This window comes from Nelusetta ayraudi, unplaced genomic scaffold, assembly GCF_046127955.1.
Source record: "Nelusetta ayraudi isolate G7.1 ecotype Tasmania unplaced genomic scaffold, CSIRO-AGI_Nayr_v1 ptg000021l, whole genome shotgun sequence".
In the NCBI taxonomy this organism is placed as follows: Eukaryota; Metazoa; Chordata; class Actinopteri; order Tetraodontiformes; family Monacanthidae; genus Nelusetta; species Nelusetta ayraudi.
This window is the reverse complement of record NW_027466071.1, coordinates 550458-571300: the sequence shown is the minus strand read 5'-3', so window position 1 is coordinate 571300 and position 20843 is coordinate 550458. Positions and strand designations below refer to the sequence as shown.

The window sequence follows — 20843 nt, the reverse complement described above, 5'->3', positions numbered from 1 at the left end:
GAGGGTGTCGCAACCGCCTCAGATTGTTTTTGTTTTTTTTCTCTTCTTCTCAATACAAAGTACAATGTCATGTTCATACCATATCTTCTTTATAAGAAGACGACGACTCGATGATGCACCTTTTGCTTGCGTTACTGTACTTGAGAGCGGTTTGTTTCAAATGGCTGAGCGTTCCAAGCTCCCTGGACCAGTGCAGGCACACAAACACAAACTTGGCACTCTGATGAAAAAAGGGACAGATTGCTGACTGATAGGATTCAGCAGGGATATATATATATATATATATATAAATATATATAAGTTGGAGAGTTCTCTTTATTTTTTGTGGCTGCACAGCTTGATCATCAGCACGCAATTTTCCTTAGCTTAGAAAATGGTTACGAGTGCAAAAAGTGACTAGGGTCCTAAAGGTCTCGAAACAAGTAAACAGCTCTCCTGCATTTACTGTAACAAGACATTGATATAGCGTATCTTTTTGATAACTGCAGCTTATTTTTGTGGATGCTTTAGCACTTCTTACGTTGCCAGAAGCATATTTGTGATGATGAGCAAGTTCACAAGTTCGGATACCGTTGTCTCAATGTGCTTGTGCGAGTAGTTCTATTTTTTACCAATAAAAATTATTTTGTGAAAGCAACGCTGAAACCTGCAGCACGTGCCTTTTTGTGAGTGCATGTGGCCGATAAGGACGGCGTCAGCATCGACTCCCTGCCAAAGCTACAGATTGCCGGATAGCACAGGCTGTGCCGAGCGTAGGCGGCCGGTCCGGCTGTTCGTATGCACCACCCAGGAATACAGTAGTATCAGCCCAGCTAGAGTACGCATCAATAATACATAGCGATGTGCAATAAGCTCCTTTTGGGGGAAAAAAAGGGGCACTACCTAATATTCTGATTTAATGCCGAGCTTCTTGCCGTCATCCGCGGTGTCAGTCAAAGAACACGTTAAGCCGCTTCTGACGATCGTTGGAAGTCCAGCAGAAAAAATAAAAAAAGAGCACAGTCAGTGGAATACAGAGAAGCGACCGTCAGAGAAAAATGTCACTCAAGTGATTCCAACAATTTAATTTGAAGGATTACTGCTTTAATTTGCCTGACGTTTTTAAAATTTAAACACATTTGCTATCGGGTCTTGGCCAAATAAAGTCATTTTGAGCTTGAGGCAAATAGACATTTTTAGACTTATACAGTGATGGAAGTATCCAAGTGGAGCGCTGTCACCAACATTTACCCACATGCAGCACGGATACTGTTCCGTCCAGCTCAGAACTGTTTGGATGTTTCAGCAAGATGACATCCAGTAGTGCAGGAGTACAAGAACTACAAGAATGTTGTCTTATTTTGTCTTATTAACAAGGAACAACAACATCATTTCCATTGGTTTATGTGTCTCTAATGCAGTCAAACCTTTTGACACAAAAGAAAATCCTCTGGCAAATATTTAACGACAATAACTTGGATTCAAAAAGGTTCAAAAACCCTTTTCTACCACTGTAAATAATCAGGAGTTACTGTGAATGAAATAACTTTCGATTCATTGTCAGCCTTTCAATATCCCCTGAAAACAAATCCTACTTTGATTTTCAGTCGAAACAAGACATGCCACGTATACCAAGTATAGACGATTCCAAACAAATATCCTGCATGTGTGCTATATACCATCAGGATCTCCGATGCTTTTACTCCCCCAAAGCCTTATTAGATTGAATTAGATTGATCCACTCAACTATCTGAAAGACGTCCGAACGCGGAGATTGCGATAGGTTTTATGCAACATCAGCAATGTGCTGTGCACCCAAAGGGGAGTCCTTATTATACAGTTGCCTTCAGTGTGGACCCAGGTTCCTCATTACAGCTGATTGGAGCCTTTTGACACCAGCTGAGTGAAAATGTGCTTTCCCGAAACAAACATGGATTATTCAAATCTCCCCCTCTTCCTCTCTCCCACTCTCTTAGTTATGCAACAAGAGTGCGGATCAAATAAGTGCTCCTCTCGTGGGGGAATGCTAATAAGAGCTGCTCCTCTGTGTATTTAACCTACATTTTCCATCAAAGGCGCTCACCCTGAGTTGCCGCTGTGACAGATCTGGAGTGGAGGAGCTTAGATGAGGTGAGGTGAGCGCTTGTCAACTTCAGGCAGGGGTTAATCGAGCTTCGGGCTCTTCTCTTTGAACTCTTCTGCCATGCCAACGTCGCCTATTGCTTTATTGACCTTCTTGGCTGCCAAGGAACCTTTTTGAAAAATCAACCCCCCCCCAAATTGTGAGAACACAATGAGCGCATTCTGGAATTTCTGCTCTTCATCGCTGTCACTGGCACAAGCACAAAGAGGGGGACGGAAGTCGTATGGCAACAAGAATTCACCAAAAAGCACCAAAAAGTCCAGTGGCCATCACCTCTTGGCTCAAGACTAGGGCTGGGCATCATTTGAATTTCAACAATTCTGATTCCTCTTCCTCATTTTGATTCCGGTTCCTAATGATTCTCGATTCCGATTCTTTTAGAGGCAGGGTCAAGAAAGTTTCCATGTTTTGAATGAGCTAGCTCATAGCTAAGCAGACGTCATTCCCAGAGGTGTTTTATCACATGGTTGTGCAATCTCCTTTGCACGATAAATTTCATTTGCATGTTATGCACTGAGCGCTTGTGTCATTAATTTTGGTAAAGTGAAGTCACAGTTTCGAACGACGCCACACGCTGTCCATGGTTACACACAATTTTTGAACCATTCCAGGAGAATTGGAATATTGGTTCCGGGTTCCAATCGATGCCAACCATACTCAAGACACAGTCAGATTCCAATGGCAGCAAGCTAAACGTACGTCCCTTCGTTTGGGACGGCCGCAATGTTCATGGAGGTTGATGTTGGAGATAAAACGCGGACGTCAACGGCAGAGTGGAGTGACCTTCCTTTGTTGGGGCTGCTCTCCTGCGGTCTGGGCGCCGGCGCGAGGCTCAGGGAATAATAGCGACGACCTTGGCTGCGCAGTTAACTGCCGAGCAAGGCAGTAAAAGCTGTGGAGATGACAAAATGAGCGCTTGTAGGAAAACAATACACTCTGACAGTTCAAAGGAAGCCCCTTTAATATTTCAGCTGCAGGCGGGGCGGCGGAGCACGTGGATGTGGGGGTTGGAAAAAAATACTAAATGGCTGAACGGTGAAGAGACGTCTCTCTCCCCCCCCCCCCCTTTTCTGCTTCTGTCCTTCACAAAAACAAACCACTTTGTAAATTCTTGTACTCTAAAATACTTTAAAGGTCCTGTGTGTAAAATTTGGCTTAATTTAGGATTTTTATATTGGTAAAAACCAACAGCCCATAACTACATTAAATAAAAGTGTATACTTTATAAATATAATTTGTTTTTTGTACCTTTGTTCTTAGAATGGTTCTCTTGTATATAATACTGTAATTCACTGGCAAGCTCAAGAGAGGGAGGGGATGGAGTCCCTAAGGAGACCTAAGTGAAAGGGCGCAGCAATCTAAAATGTAACCCCTTGATGTCACGGTTTCTTCTTAAAAATCTCCAAATATGACACACACAACCTTTATAAATAGAACCCAACTATCTCAAAAAATGGCCAAACAAGAACAAGATTTTAAAGTCAAACTAATTATGATTAATAACAGCCAGCGAATGTAACCTGGGGTAGCTTTCAAAAAGCCTGAAATGGAGTAATGAAAAAGAAAGTGCACAAAGACGAAGCCAAAGCATTGAAATCCCCCTACTGGGTCATAATGGCTGATTGATGCCTCCGACAGTAGCAAAGCTTTTATCACTGCTGACTTCATTAGCTATCGTTGCATCGCTACCGATGTACTCATTTGAAGTTGACCTTCTACTACCCGAAACGTAACCGGGGGATTTAGCGCGATTCCTCAAATACGCGCGCTGACTAAACAGAGCTGAATTTGCGAAAGCGCGAGTGCTGACGCCAAGCGAACCCGACACAATTCCTTGTTAGGAGGAGCAGTAGATCCCCGGTGAACGTGCATAAGCCAAGTCTGCCAACCTCGGCACTTTGCTTAAGGAGGAGTATGGTCGGGGTGGGGGGTATTTTTAGCTTTTCTTTACCGCGCATCTGTGATGCATTGAGACCAAACCCTGAGGCGTTTACCCTGCTTTGCACCAGCCATTGAAATAACTTTCCCCCGACACTCCTGATACTGCTTTTGACCCCATTTGCGGCGGTGCGAACAGACCTTGATGAATTGTCCGCCCGTGAAATGTGTGTCGGGAGGTGAAAAATCATGCCGCGACTCGGAGTCGATTTTTTTTGTTCCTCTTTTAGTTTTGGTTTTGAAGCAAGAGCTGGGCCACTTAGGGTCACAGAGATATCAATCACTTGGGATATCAAAAGCTGGGAATAACAGCTACATTATTTCACTCTGCCTAAATTAGGTGCTGGCACGAAAAGATATCCAAAAGGCGACTTCAGTCAATTGTGATGTTCTTCCGCGGGATTCTTACGGAGCGAGTCTTAACGCTCCCCGACAACTGCCGGCCATAATGGGTGTTTAATGCAGCGTTGACAAATTCAATTTAGGCTCCTCCCATCTGGCCTGTGTTCCTGGACGGTGATTGCGTACAAGGAGAACATCTGTAGGGGCCCCTCCTCTGGCGAGGCTCGGCTAGCCGGCTGCAGACATTACTCAGATCGGGGCCGACGTCGGGGCCCGACAACCATCTGCTGGGGGTGCGCCTCGCTCGTCTTTCAGATCCATCTCTGTCACTGGTCTGTCTCCCTGTTTTTATAGGAGTAAGGAGGCAGCGCTCCTCCAAGTCTCCTTCCCCTCGGTGATATCTTGCGTTTCAACGCTCAAGAAATGTCTCAATTTCTTTTTAACCCGTTATCTCCGTCCCGCTAGCCCCCTTCTCCGACGCACTCACTTCCCCTAATAAATAACAAATTGGTTATAGTGAGATTGCGCAGCTTCTGTGGGCGCTGCGCAAGTGACAGCAGGTTGCCCGTGATGGAACATCTATTGCGCGACTTATAGACCTCCCCGTGACGGAAGGTAAGTTGGTTTTAATCACAGCCTTGCCGTGGAGCACGGCAGGCGCGAGCGTGACAGAGAGAGAGAGAGAGAGTTAACGCGCACTTGCTACTCTTCACAAATCAGCTATTTTTGCAAAGAGGAGACGAGGACGAGCTCGATGGCTGGGTGTCCGTGTTGAAGATGCAGACGCCTGATGGCGGCACGCAATCTCAAAGTCCTCGTCCCCTGACCGGAATACCAATCAGACATCTGCATAATCACTGAAGCGATGGCCAAAAAAAGCTCAGTTTCTCTTCCTTCCTCTCAAAAAGATTCTTTCAGGTAGCTTCTGTGAGTGACAGGGGGTATTCAAAGACCAACGTGTGTGTTTGTGACAACAGGCGACGAGCTATTAATGGGGGAAGACAAAGGCAGGTGGAAAGATCTCAGGCATTCAGAGCCCCGGGGGGGAGGCGCCGCCATCGAGGCAGCCCATCGCCGCTCCTTCAAGGGCGCCCTCAGTCTCTCAATGTGACAACACAAAGAGGTGCAATCCAGGAGCGAGAGGCGGCGATGAGGCATCCGCCCGTCCGGCTTCAATATGAACACCAGCAGCTGCTAATGTAAAATGGATTCAACGTTTCCCTTCTTGTTATCCCATTACCCTTCCCCAGCTGTTTCCCATAGGTCGACTCATTCAGCCAATCAACCTACAACACCCCTCCCCCTGTCTTTCTCTGCAGCTCGGCTCTCATCAGGGACATTTCGAGTGGGTCAGTGAATTGGTTGTTTTTTATGAGTGTGTGTGTGTGTGTGTGTGTGTGTGTGTGCGGTAGTTTCTCTCTCCCTCGTTTGATGTTTATACACAATTAAAACCCACCTCAGATGAATTTCATACTCCACTTAATGCCATGTGTGTCATACAGCACCTGCGCCTGCATTTTAGACATGCTCTAGAAAAGCCACTCAGGGTTCGGCACGGGAAGGACATCTGAAACCGCCGTTGATCACTCCGTTCCCTTTTTATTGACCAATGCCGGTGTGGGTGGATTAGGGAGCAGAAATGACTCTGCTGAGCAAAGAGCCAAATGACCCGCCTCCCTTCGATTGCCAAGGTCTTACATATTCAAGCCGTTATTAGATCTTTATCCTTCACGCCACAGTGCGGTGGAGCAACCCGAACAGATTTATTATCCAAAACCACAATGGCTCTCCAGAAAGCGGCACGTTTAGCACTGTGTTTGCCTCCTACAGAAACTTCTTGACGTATGTGTTATTGCTAGAATTGGTAGAATTGGTGAATTTTTGCACAAGATGGAACGTTGAGATCTCTGAGCAGCTCTAGTAAATAGAAAATACCAAATAGATTTCAGGTTTACTGAAAGTGGCATTTTCCTGTCACCAAGCGGGGACAGGAAATGGATCAGTTCCTGGGTTTGACTGAAAGCAATCGACAAACTAGTGCACTGCTAGTGGGAAATTATTGGAACTTGAAGTCAGATAAATTAGACGATCAGTACTACATCTATACTTTCTAATGTGTCTCAAGCCTCGTCAATAAATTCCCCAGAGAAAAACCCCTCCTCCCTTGCTGCCTCTTCTTTTTGTGCTACAACGTGCCTTTCTATAGATCAACCCTTTATGATGTCACAAAGGAGATTAATAGCGCTCCCAGGTTAGCTGCCAGCGAGGAGATTGTCCTGCTCTCTCAGACAACCTCTACATCACCTTGAGCTTGTCTCCCTACAAACAACGTGGAGCGAACAAAAACGCACCAGGTTTCGCAACAAAGCTTAAGCCGAGTGTTTTTTTGCAGGCGGCTTTGGAGAGCTATAGATTTCCTGAGGATAAACAACCGTTCAAGACTGCTTCTCTTGAGTCTGGACTGAAAAGGGAAACGTCTAAAAGTGGGTAGGTGGGTTGGAACAAGTGCCTGAAAACTGGTGCGCAAGTCAAGCTGAGTAAATTACAGTATACCGTGTGGCTGAGAGAGCAGGCTGGAGGGTTAAGTGGCCAAATATAGTGCAGTATTTCTTATTGTGTTTGGACCCTAGAAAATAATGCCAGCGTTCCTCCATGGTACAAAGACATAATTACGACTCGGACACCAGCAATTTTTTTTTTTAAAAGCTGTGTTGTGTCCATATCGCTAAATGCATGTATGTGTGTGCAAACCTGCTAAGGAATGATGCGACTCCAATGAACGCAGGAAAAGCGAATCACTGAGAGTGACTCACTGCGATGTCAACACTTTTAATGCCTCACCAGGCAAGTCCCCATATCGTGATAAATGTCCACGCCATAAAGCTGCTATTTATTCCGCACTCATCTCTAACATTTATCTGGTTTTTCCCCACTTAAGCACCATTAAGACGGTCTATCCGGCCCACCTCGGAGGGCATCCACGCTGCGCTCTGCTTCGAACAACATCAAAGCATCCACTGAAACTCTTTATGTATTCCGACAAAAGATGGGTCACTTTTTGAGACGAAACCCACGGTGTCAGCTATAAGTCTTTCGTCGCAGCCCCTCTCCCGTCCGCCCACCCCACCCCCGCTCCCAGCCAGCCTCTGACGCCGTCCCGTAAATCAGGCGGGACAGTTTTACTGTTAAGGCATTATGCGTAATTACTCTGGTGTGCGCCAGTAAACAAAGCCGGGGCCATCAAGATTTTTATGAATTATACTACATGACATTCGAGTAAAAATGGGCCGGCACAACTCACGATAGCATTAATATACTCTCTGATCTTTAATAGGACGCCAGCAACGGGAGGCCTGCTCATCAAACGGCCATCATCTCCCGTAATGGTATCAGTTGGACCGAGTGCCCATTAAAACATTTAGTGAGAGTGAATGTCCCATGTGGGAGACACTGACTCATGTGCAGGCTGTGTACACACATCAGGGTCCGGCGTCCCCCCCCCCCAAGACTCGCCCTGCCTGCAGCGCGAGTGCTTCTCAAAGCTACTTGCCCCCTCTAAATTCCTACTAACCCCGCCGAGGGGGCACTATTTCCAGCTGTGTGGTGTGTGTGCGTACTCGCTGGCAACTGGGAAATGTGTGCAGATCAGTGCAATCAGAGCAGCTTAAAGTGCTATTTCACAGTATTCAAACTAGGGCATCTCTTTGTGCCCTCCCAGAACAGTGGAGCCACCTGGTTGACGCCTTGTCATAGTTGAAACCTTGAACTGCAGGGCCTTCCATGGACAAAGACATCAACATTTTCACATTTTAACAGTGCATGGCCAGTATTCATTCGCCACACACAAAAGTGCCTTTCTTTCCACAAAGGGAGAAACATTCTACCTCTTTTTTTCGTAATTTAGCTGACAGCTGCGAGCATTTCGCTGTGTTTTGGGAGAACACACACGCTTGGAGTTACACCTGTCGTCAGCAGAGTGCCTGAATAGCGCTGACGGATTCTGAGTAATAGAGAATCAAGCAAGTGGGCACGATTCAAAATAAAAGTCCATCCCGAAAGTCGCTTTTTAATAAGCGCCGACGATGGCCACTGACCACTTCTGTTGCCGCAGAAAGCAAAAAGCAAAATATATGAAGAGCGAAAGTGAAAAATATATGAAACCCTCAGAGTCTGATTGCCTCGCCAGTCAGGTTTGGATTGGTTCTGTCAGCCAGACTATTTTTTTTTTTAACCTGCCCTGGGCAATCTCACACTTTTTATTCATTACTATTCTACACTGACCATGGTTAAAAAAAGATTCTTATAAATGTGCGCGCATGTGCACGTCGACGACTTGAGATAACACATGAATGCCATGGAACCCATTTAGCAGCTATTTAACGAACACACAAATATTCAGACATCCGCGAGTACCACAAGAATGAAAGTGCACGAGGGGGAAGAGGGGAAAAAAAAAAAAAACACAACTGAGTGTGATGAAATAATCATCAGGAGCCATCTCTTCTAAGAGAATGAACAATCAGCAGTGGTCCCATTCACTCTGCAGCATTTTACTCCGCACAGGACATCAAATATTCACCAGCAGCGGGTCCCCTGAAGGGCCACGACATCTTCAAGGGACCGGCGGTCCATCCCCAACACGAGCGCCAACACCTCTCCTTTTAATTCCAGGAAAGAATAACACGCTTTCCTTTGTCCTGTGATGTAAGAGAAGAACTCCGGAGACTCCCAAAAGAGTCGTGTCGCCGCAGAGCAGGAGACGACGATTAGCCGGCGTGACTTCAAATTTAGCAGAAGCGCTTTTTTGTTTATTCAACGTGCCCTTCGGAGCAGCAGGCAAATCCTCACCCCGCGAATTGAAAAGATTTTTTTTTTTTTTTGGAATTCTCCTATTGCATAAGAGCAAGACGAATGTTTCCTTTGTTTCAAAGCTTGTAGCGACATGGGCTGGAAAAGCTGCAGCGAGAGACAGAGGTCCTACAAAAAAGTTGGGGGGTTGGAGGGGGTGGGTGGATGGGAGCTAGAACCTCATTACGAGGCACAGTCTGATCATGCCACATCTCAAATACCCACCAGGCATCATTACAGCCTGGGAAAGGTCCAAAGACAGAACTCACACAACACTGATTCAACACAGTCTTAATGAAGCCTTAAAGCAAAGGGGTGGGGTGGGGGGCAGGGGGCGAGGGAGGGATGAGTGATGGCGATGCGATGACGGGACGAGACGCGGAGCAGAGATGTTGCCGAGCTCCCTCTGTTACCCTCCAGTGATGCCGCAAGCCATGAAATAGTAACGTGTCCATTTGCTGTAGGAGCCACTGTTTCAACAGTGCCTCTGAACTAAACTTTGAGCTCAAAAGTTTCCAGACACAGCATAATTTCGCTAAATGTGTAAAGCCGAAGTTCTATTTCGGTGCGGTGCCCCGCGGGGTGCGCTGGATTTTAATATGTGGGCAAACAGGAGGGAAGAGGGAGCTGCGGAATAGACGGTGGTAGTATAGCTGTGGGCAGTCCGTGGCGAGGGGGGGGGAGCCGGCATTAAATTAAATTCAAATGATCTGCCACATGTCAAACAGGGGCCTAGTTTAGTCGTCTGGTTAAGAAAAATGGCCTCCGGAAACCAAAAAAAATTAATTCCTTCTCTGCCAAATGCGCTTTAGCACACGGCCTGATTGCTTCTTGAGTGGATGTGTTGGTGCCGAGTGTTTTAAGGCGCCGGTTTAATACGGAAGTTAGACTCTCAAACCTCTGGCTTGGGGACGAAGGCTCTTCCAGGGATGGTGAAGCAGCTGCGGACCGAGCAGAGATACTGAGCCATGATGGAGAGACGGCTCCTCTGTCTGCTGCCTGTGCTGGCTGTCAATCTCTGGATGGAGGAACAGAGGGGGTGGGGGGAGCGAGAGAGAGAGAGAGAGACTGAGTCTTCTTCTGATGTTGCTGTTAGAGTTTAAGGGCACATTTTGGAAAACCACTAGAATGCGAATAACTGGCCCTGCTGAGTCGCACAAAGTTAAACGAAATTTGGCGCCATGTCATAAAAACACCTTTGCATACTTTCTAAGTGCATTATATGTACTCGGATAAATTGTGTGTAATTTTGCCGACATCAAATATTCTGCAAAATTAAGATTTCATGAGTCATCGACTTCCTTTATAGATTTAAAGGTGGGAAGTATGAAAGGTACAGCCGCGGGAGAAGAAGCTAAATTGTAAGCAATAGGTGCTCTGAAAGAGATGAGGGTTACTGCTGCAACATTGGTAACTTCATTCGACCGAGATGGCTTTTACACTTAAAAAAAAAAAAAAACACACCAACTTTTGTTGGTGTGTTTTTTTTTTCACAGCCCTGAAAGCTTTTCTCAGTGGAAAAAGCTGGAAGGGGTTTGACAAGCTTGCCACACAGTCACATTCCCCCCTTTCCCAACACACTGTACGGTCCCTTTACCAGAGGGACGTGCGAGAAAAAGCCAGAAACGCAACTCATTACTCAGGCAAAGAGAATCCCTGCACACCGTTAAAAATAACACCTCCAAACCGCAACCAGCTGCGTGGCCGTAGAAGGTTGCACAGTGGAGACACGAATCCCAATGCAGCAGCCGTCGTGCAGCCTTTATAATAATGAGCCAATCTGCACTCTGTCCCTGTAATGCGCCGTTGCATTTCATCCTCCGCCCGGAGGGGCGAGGAGCTCCGGGCTTTCGCAGCCTCCTCAATTTGCAGGCGACGTGCTTATTTTCTATTAGCGGTGAAACGAAATTGTCTGTCTGCTTCAGCCGCGTTTTTCGGCGGTGCCAGACATGTGACGTGTCACCTTGCCCACCTTTTCACTGCTGTGTCTTCTAAACAGGAGGGAGTGGTGGATTGAACAATGTATTACCAGGTAATAACCATTGGGTGAAAGATAAGAGATAAAAGGAGAAATAATGAGAAAGGATGAAGGCAAAACTAGCAGCCAGGCAGTCCTGCACAAAGACATTTATTTGCCTTGATTTGTTCAACCGCCGTTCCGCAGATTCAATTAAAAATGGAAATTAATTTGCATCTAATTAGCAACTTTTGTTTATTTTATTCATCTTTACATACTGTGTGTTTATTAGACAATTTGAGGCAATATGGCTCAGAATGTGTAAAAAAAAAAAAAAAAACAGCCGTTTAATCCCCAGCCAGAAAGACATGCAATTTGTATTGGGGTGGACAATTTGAAGTTGCCACTGTTCTTTGCTGATTCGAGACGCAGTCGGTGTAGAAATAAAATAAACACAATTCCGAGTTGAACCGAGGTTATTGTCTTTTTCCTCATTAATTCCTGTCTGCTCCGAGATGCATCGCTGTGCACTTTTTTTGTTTGGCAGCTGAGCCGCAGAATTCCCCTCGGTGGGACGAAGAAAGCTCCAAACGCGCAGCAGCTTTCACTCACCTCTGCGACCTCCTTCTGAAAGGTCAGCGTGAGTCGGGTGCGGCCGTAGGCGAAGGGCCCGGTTCTGTTGGCCATGTGCTCCAGCCACTTGATGATAAGTGGGGTCGCGACGTTGAACGGGAGATTCCCTATGATGTGGAGGTTGGGTGGATCTTCGGAAAACAAAGCACAAGAGCTTTTTCACTTCCTCTCATTTCCCACAAACAGCTTCTGAATGGCTGTAGTAACTGAATTGTCTCACCATCCTGCCACGACTTGGAGACATTTCCTGGGAAGCCTCTGTCCATCCTGTAGGTGAGTATGTCCCCGTGGACCATCCTCAGCCTTCCGGGTGCGGCCTCGGACAGCAGCTGTCAGGTCAGAGTGAAAGCAGAGAAAAGGCTTAAAAATAATGCAGTTTTTGGATGTGACTGATGTCGCGCCGACCCTCAGACACTAAAAACCCTTGTGCGCTGCATTTAGGCGGTTTTGTTCTGGCAGTTCAGTTTACCTTTAGCCCTGGGAGGAAGCGCGTGTCTTTCTCCACCACCAGCAGGTCCGCTGCCCCGGCATTCAGAATAGAGCGGGTGATCCCACCAGGACCAGGACCCACCTCGCAGACGTGTGCACCTTTCAAACTGCCAGCCTGACGCACTATTTTGTCTGCAAAGAAGAAAACAAAAAACAGCTGAATCGTGTTTCGTGTCAGTGTTTTCACATTAAATAACAGAAAACTGAGCAGATCATGCATAATGTGCATAGCGCGATAGTTCAGCAGGCTTGAGTAACTAAATTGAGATTAATAGCATGTGATAGTGCAATATTTGTTTCCCTCTGTGTAATGAATACGGGAGGCATTAATCTTACGAGTCACCTTGTCCAAGGGCGGGCAGGCAGGCAGATGAGACCTGCGCTGTATCACTGACAATTATATTAGGCAATGAGCTTCGCGAAGACTGCGAAACAATGGACTCAATGCGTTTACATTAGCGGGAGATCTACCAGACGTCGGCCAGACAGAGAAGCCCGCCACAGGGCTAAAAGTGCTGCTGTGCAATCAAGATAACTGAGGAAAAAAAAACACCACACACTAGCCGCTGTACGTTGTGGCAAAGAACAAAAGGCAGCAGGCGCTGGCGCAGTGCAGTGTAGTGCAGACGGCGGGGAAGGAGAGAGAGAGAGAGAGGGGGCGGGGGGTGCAGTAGACTAACCTGTGAGCCGCAGGTCCAACAGGAAGTTCTGGGACAGATGCTTCTCGGCTCGCAGATTGTACAACTTTATAAGCTCGCTCACAGTGGGCAAGGGAGGCAGACGCAAGGACGCCAGTTTGCCGGAGGCAGCCATGAGGTGAACGCTGTCACACACACAAGGTTGGAGAAACAATGATTGATTTGCTTCCTCAGCAGGAAAACAATTGAGACGCCAAGAGGCAAGACAAGAATGTCTTGAATATTATGAGTCATTGAGTGGTGCTACTTTCTGTCCTGGTTTAAAATTTTGATCAGTTTGCTTTGGTTCTTTTAAATGACATTTTTTTTAATTGCCATTTATTTTTTTCAATTTAAGAGACAATTAAAATGATGACAAATAATGTAAATAAACACATATATGGCAAAGAAAAAGCAGGACCGCTGGCAAAGACACAGTTTGAAAAAGCAACCGGTCTCAATCTATTACCATGTGTCAAATCAAGCAAACTGTTATCAATTGCAATTGCTTCTTTATCAGGTCGGGCCATTGATTTCCGATGTCTCGGCCTTGAACCGAGGTGTTGGCGTTGACACGCTGACCGGGTCGATCGTGCGTGCGGCATCATAACAGGAATTCGAGCACCATCTAGCGGTGTTAACGCGCAAAAGCAAACGGCCACAGAAAGACGAGCGTCAGATGAGACGCACACAGGGTACGGTAACATGTTGCCTGATTGTAGAATGACTGCTGAACCGCAAATTTGTATCACACACTAGCTTACGTCGTGTGTAACAGCAGCTTTGAATGATACCTTCAAGATTACGAGGCATTAAATATGTGGCTATGTAAATTACAGCGCGAAGTTTAAATACCGAAAAGAGCATTCATTTTACCCCAAGATGACATCTAAACATCTCTGAAAGCAATGACGGGAGCAAGGACAGACTCAACTTAGCGACAAACAGGGCTAAGTTTGTGCGCAGGTGAAATTTCGACCGCCAAAAGGTTCAGCCACGGTGACATACGAGTGACAAACAGCGCAGCGTCTCGAACGAAATACTCCACTTTTGGCTCCTGTCGTCAGTTTCTTATGTTTCGCAAGTCTGACACACTTGTTAGCATGTGCAGCTAACTCTAGCTTCAAGCCCGAACCCCTAGAAAGCGCCGCTTCAGTTCAGGTTCCGTTCAGTGTAAACGAAACACTTGGCTTGGTTTCCTTAAAAGCGATATGGTATTGAGGGAAACTACTGAAAAGACAACAAGCAGACACAAGAGCAAAACATCATCGTGTACCCACGTTCCTCACCGGTGTCTCGTATCCCAGCTCACACTTCCGTATTCGTCACTGGATGACCAATCCGCTTGCAAGGTTGTCAGAAAGCACCAATCGGGAGGAACCAGAGGGGATGTCACGTTGTCCTTGAAAATTTTTGTTGGTGTAATGAGGATTTGGAGCCGTAGGGGGCGACAAATCGATTATGACGCCGACCACAATTGTAGTCATAAGAAAGAAAATAAAAATAGCATTCATACTTTTGCATGACTGAATAGTTCAAAAATAAGTCTTTTTTCATGTATTAAATAATCAGACATTTCCAGTGAAGACAAACCAGTAGCATGCATGCCTTCCAGTCCACCACAGGGTACCAATTAATTATGAAGGCATTTTGTCATGCTGGTCAGAATGACGCACAGCTGTTGTCCGGAAGACTCTGTGGTCTCCTGGCTGTGCTCAAGACCCACACTGGGTCACTGGTGTCAGAGCGCGAGACAGAAATACTCTCCCCCTGCAGGGCTCGGCATCTGAGTGGCAGCTCCTGCTCCTGGTGAGGCTGACCTTGGAAGAGTGCTTCAGATGTGAGTGGGGGTATTCACTAGTGGAGATGGTGGGGATTCTAGCAATACATCTGCAAAGTTTCCTTCTGAACACACGACAAGTAAACACTTATGTAAGACACAAGTTAAATCAACAGTTGAAGTACTTTAGGATATGAGTATACCTTACAATTTCTTAAATAGGGTTCCGAATGGTATCCTTGAATGATGCTTTTGGCTTGTAGGGTACACTTAAAAATATGTTTTAACAAGGCCACAAAGCACTAAAAGACTGCAGTGCTCGAAATGCTTTGATCATAATTATAGCTGCGATGATTCCATCATTATAATACAAAAACAGACAACAAACTACAGGGATTCCAGATATCTACTTGTGGCTACTACTCCAATTGTACTCTATGAAATTATGGCTATGGCATGGATCCAAAGAGAATCACTACAGCTCAGATTACAGAGCGTGATGCAGCAGGACTAAGGGCTGAAGCAGAGGAAATGGCTTTTTTTTTTAATCACCTATTTTAGTGTCTTTGTTTGTTGTGTATTCTAATAATGTTTCCAACAACTTTCTCTTGTGGATTTCCTACTCCAAGTGAGCCAGAGTGCGCTGGCTTATAAAAAAACAACAACAACAACCGCACAACCAGTGGAACACAGGGTGGCGTCAGAGACACACTTCCTGGAAGTAACCATATAGTGAGTGATCGGCATTAACGGGAAATGAAACACGGAGAATTAACATTTTTGAGACGGTGAGTCATTTTTTTTTAGTCCAAAACATTACAAGGGAAACAAAGACAGAAATACTTAAGTGTGTATAATTTCCAGGCCGAGTTGAGGGAACTGACTAACGTCAATAAACGCAGAAACCACGGGAGACTTGATGCCTGATGAGTTCAACAATAATCTGCCCTGATGATAATTTCAAAGTTGAGTCAGTCTTTGATTTAGCTGCCTCTATTAGGGACCCTGTTCTAGTTAATCAGAGTTAATAGCCCAAAAAGTGAATCCAGATGTTTACCCTTATGAATGTCCACTTGGTTTTTACTTGGCAAAGTATTTTAATAATGTGATGCTTTACGTAACAGAAAATACTATGACTGTACAACTAAAGAACACTTTTTGATCAACATAAGAAACTTAGTTTGTTAAAAGAAATATGCATCAATTTGAATGAATTCTATCACATCTTTGTGTCTTGAAGATGATGCAGTTTTGTTCTGATTTGATTAAACCAAACTACTGCAAAATGTCATTTTGATTCTTCTTGCAAATTGTGACAACATGTCAGAGTTGATAGAATTTATTTATTTTTTTGGAAGTTATGAAACCCAAACTCTAATTATATCTAATCATCTGTCAGACCTAAATATTTTTTTTTTGTAGAACACCACATGACCCAAATTGTAGTACTTTCATAATGAAGGCCCTGTTGTAACCAATTTGCCATGAAATTCTTGGTGCCCTTTGAAAGTAATGTGTCTGTGAAAATTGAGTACTTTTTTTTTTATTTTTTTTTTTAATAAAATGGGAAGACAGGGACAGCAACAAAATAACAATACATGACATTTATTATTATTATTTTTTTTATGATTTTAAACAACATAAAATATATTGTAGAATTTCTACAATAAATTCTTAGTAATTGTGAGTTGTCCGTCAATGTAATGCGTGCAATTAGTTAGCCTACACTAACATGTTTGTTTTTAAAGACTAATCATTTAGTATGAAAAGAAGTAGCAGCCAGTTAGCTCAGTGTTCATACTGAACTGTGTAAAGATTAAAATGACAAAACAAAACCGTGTGTTGAGGTCCTTAGATCTATTGAATCCTTGTGATGTTTATATCCATCTTGTGATGCTTCATCTCTTTGTCATTACATAATGACTGTAGCCTTTAGCCAGGAGGTTGTGTAGTCAGATGGTTACTGGCGCTCACTCGTGATTACAGGTGGTGACTTGCCCATGAGTTGGCGTGCTCTGGGGTGCAGCGAGCACGGGTAGCACACTGTCCTGCTGCCACCTGTATATATGTGGATATTGCGTCCTGACAGTAGATGTGTGCCACAGTTCCGTTTTTTTCCACAGAGCTTGCACATTGGCTCGTCTCTCATGCCGCATTTGTGCAGATTCTTTGGGCTTGATAGGTTGTCAATGGACAGCCCTGAGCAGGAAGAAGATCCAAAGTGGCAAAGAGCCTCCATAGCTATGCCAGCTTCCTCTTCAGGAGATCCCATCTTGTCCAGGCTTCCTGGGATCCTAGCTCCACTGCTCTCGCTCCTCTGGGTTCATTTGTGTCTTCCTGAACTATGGTTCTCTTCTCCCTTTCCCCACTTTTGGAAATGGGTTGTCCCCAGGCCTCAGCCTGAGATTTCCTTCCACATGGGCCAGTGCTATAGAGGCCTCCCACTTCCTCCCTGATCAGGCCTTTACTCCTTTACGCATCCCAGACCTTGATGTCTTGTGAGCCCCTAAGGGTCACAGCGACCCTGTGACATGTAAACGGAAAATGTTGTAATCTTAAACTGTGGATTTAGCTTTACGTCAAATCAAACTAACCGGCCTGCAGGTGCGTCTAGCATCACAGAAACTCAAGACATGTGTTAGGGCTCTTATCTAACACTCAGCAGAGTCAATACAATTAATTAACCAAACTGTCAAAATGCCTTTTAAAAATGTTCTGTCTGCACGGGCCGCCCCAAGCATAAACAATGTCTTAAATCTACATGTGCTTCTCTTCTTCTCCATTACATTACTTTGGGCTCCATTTCCCTCTAAAAATACTCTTTCATCTTTCATCTCTCGGTGGCTTCAGGCTGGGAACAACACGTCGACCTGATGTTTCGTCACGCTTCGACAGTTCATTAGAGTCTATCAGCATTGGCGAAAGTGAGGATGACAGAGGAGAGACCCTGAGGAAGTGCCTGTGCTGAGATTGTGAATGTGAATGGAGGTCTGTTAACGTTGAGGGACTGTTTTGACGACAGGCACTACCGTTGGATAGAAGCTCTGTTATGTTGCTAGGCTAGGAGTACGTGATAACACAGTTGCGTAACAGAGAGAGATCTGCAGAAACTGAAGGTATAAGTGTGTGTGTGTGTGTGTGTGCATGCAAAGGTCATTTGGCTTTCTTCATCATCTGACTTGGCTCCCTCTCCCTCCTACTCATTTTTATGAGGGACTCATTAGGATATGAAAAAAGTAATTGCAAATACATTTAAAGCACAAAGAAAAACTAGTGAAATTTGGCTAGAAAAAACTGACTTTTGATACGTTGCGTAAACTTCAAATTGAAGGCACGTAGGCGAGTAACTGTGTTAAAACGTTTGTCTGACTTTTCCTCTGTGCAGATCGATGTTGGAGCTCGATTCTCACGGCCCTCGTTGCATTCATTAAATCGGCGTGAAATTCACACAGGAGTGAGGCGATAGCAGCTATTTGGGCCGGCCAAAATTTATACTAGGATTGTAACACCAGGCCCCCGATGGAATCAGACAACGTCCAACATCCTGTGGGCACCATACGTGCACACAGAAAGCATAATAAACCTCGTTCTCACTGCACCCCACCACATGACTTCATTTTGGGTGTGGGAATCATGGCCCTCATTCAAGATACACTTCCCATGACCTCAGTTTGGACAGAAGTTCCTCTGCGATACCACAAGTAGGGATGGTTCATAGGGCGGAGGGCGTCTGTCCAACAAATGCACTCCGCTTGCGTGCGCGTCTGGATGGATTTTGTGTGTGTCACACGCGGTACAACTGACTTGTTCAGAGGTGGCGAACTTGAGTCGTCAGCTCAACTTTACGCTTTGTACGTTCATTTGTTCATGTGTGAAAAAATAAAATAAAAAATCTGTTCGCTCAGAAGGGGATTTTCGTTGAATCTAACAAATCATTGCATCAGCCTCCCACACCCACTCAATCCAGGGATGACTGTGCTGCTGGGTTGGATCTGCATGACAAGCCGAAGTGTGCATGCACGTCTTGCATAACTCTTTGTCGGGTTTATCTGTCAGGTCTGCGCGGCTTGTTGCGGATTGGTTTCCATCAGCTGATAAGCCCGTCATGTTCGATAGCGCTTCCCCTAAGTGACAAGACGCGGACGACAAGTCGAGCCTGGAAGGCGCTCCCCACATTCAGAACATTGCTGTGCTTTGAAAGAAAATGTAATACGAATGTTTGTGTGTAACTCGCAAAGCCCATCTCAATGAGAACCACGGAGCATGTCGCTGAAGGTAGGTGACAGTTCTGCAGGTCTATCCCAATATGGAAAATTCTTTTCGAATTGAACAATGTTTAGGACTAGAAAGCTGTGATTGCACTGTGGGAAAAAACTGAAAAACCGCGACAGACTTTTGAAATTACCCGAGCATAAACAATCCCACCTTCAGGCGTTCCTGCACAGCCATGGTGAACGTTTGCTGACTGCCCGGCAATTGAATGAAGGATATTTGACAATTTCGGGCACTCTCTGGAAAATAATTCCCATGCCCAATTGATGCATAACGGAGGAGGAGAAAAAAAATCTACCCACCACGAGGTTCTAACATACTTGTCTTGAACTGTGAGCAATGTTTGTTCTCAAGTCTTTTCATATGGGACGGTGGCCATAACGTTATCAGAATCAGTCTGTGCAAACATAGCCTTTGCTGTGTTGATGCAGATAAATCTTTCCTAGTAGCAACGTATGATCCAAGCGTTAGGTGGGGTTTTCTATTTTGTCTGACTTGCCCTGGCATTTTCCTCTTTATTGCCTTTTGCAACATTTGGCCTGTGGGCCAGCAGTTTAAATATTGTCAAAACTAGCAGATTTACCTGTAGACGTGTTAAATATTAGTCAGTTTTGCTGATAAAAACTGCAATTTTCATGTGACCAAACTATGAGCCCTTCCAACTGTCACTTGAAAAGGTGTATTTCCCTATTTCACCATACCTACTGGCCTGTGTGCAGGGGGAGTTCCAGTGGTGTAGGCAAACCAGACAATTGCTTGGGGTCGGAAGGCTGCCTCCACCAAGACGACTGATTACTCTCAAAAATCTGCGCCGGACACCACAATGGCAACCCTTGAACCCACCTAAATTGGTTCCTGTGCTGCTTTTGGCATAGTGGTATTTATATTACCTCCCCAAAAATGAAACATTTATTTATTTCATCCACTGAACAATGTACAATTTGCTTATGTGCATCAAATTCGCTGTGGTCTGTAGTGTGGAACAGTGGTTTCCAAACTTTCCAAGTGCTCTTCTGTACATGCCTAATCCATCAACAAGCAGCAGTTCAAACAAAATTTTCAACTTTAATTGTCTCATAAGCTTTGTTTCCGTTACAGTTTTTCACAAAATAAAAGTGATATTTCTCAAATGTCCACAAAGTACAATTGCGGTTTGCAGGTGTTTCCATTAAACGATGTGAAGTACATATTACCTTTGTTTGTGGTTTTTTTGCATTTGTTTGCTGTCAAGAAGCAAACCCTTAATTGTAAAAAATATTCAGTCTCCTCCTCCATCCAAACGCAACACGCCATTTTCACTTGAAGTGAACTGGTCACGTGACCTCGTACGTCGGGTCCGGTGACGTATAAATGCGAAAAAAGTGTTTCCATGATACATTTATATATACTTCTATATGGATACATCTGAAAAAACCACCTCATGAAAGCGTCAAAACCTCTCAGCGATATTTGAGAGGTTTTCCCATCAGCAGTTTTTTATTGCGATATTTAGGTTTTGCGCAATTCTAGTGGTAATGGAAACACAGCTATGTATGTGCTTTAAAGAAAGGGCCGAATGTCCACCGATTAAAAAAAACAGGCAAATCCAGCTGAGGTGTGTTTACTTTCTAATACTTCTGCTGCACATCACAACAGTTCCCCGTGCAGGAAGTTTACCGTTCCGATTTATCCGGAGCGTAAAAAACCGCAGTCCTTGGGCTTTGTGCAGGCCTTGTTTTCTGCGAGCCGTGCCAAGAAGTCATTCCTGGTGCCAGAGGTTGGCCACACTCAGGCCTCCTAAGTCAG

General features: G+C 45.1%; 1 protein-coding gene across 3 annotated transcripts in view; it reads right to left on the bottom strand.

Moving 5' to 3' along the window:
* Positions 1-14451, bottom strand: part of tfb1m (transcription factor B1, mitochondrial) — a 31457-nt gene extending 17006 nt beyond the window's left edge. The window contains exons 1-6 of one of the 3 annotated variants that reach the window (XM_076027496.1): positions 14296-14451; positions 13010-13152; positions 12310-12461; positions 12061-12169; positions 11820-11971; positions 10149-10268 (exon numbers count right to left, since the gene is read on the bottom strand). In XM_076027496.1, coding sequence (XP_075883611.1) covers positions 10149-10268; positions 11820-11971; positions 12061-12169; positions 12310-12461; positions 13010-13142 — 666 coding nt within the window. In that variant the 5' untranslated portion in view covers positions 13143-13152; positions 14296-14451. Of the gene's footprint in view, positions 1-10148; positions 10269-11819; positions 11972-12060; positions 12170-12309; positions 12462-13009; positions 13153-14282 lie in introns of all 3 variants that reach the window. The other 2 variants (XM_076027495.1, XM_076027497.1) reach the window with 2 other exon arrangements.
* Between the last annotated feature and the right edge of the window lie 6392 nt (positions 14452-20843).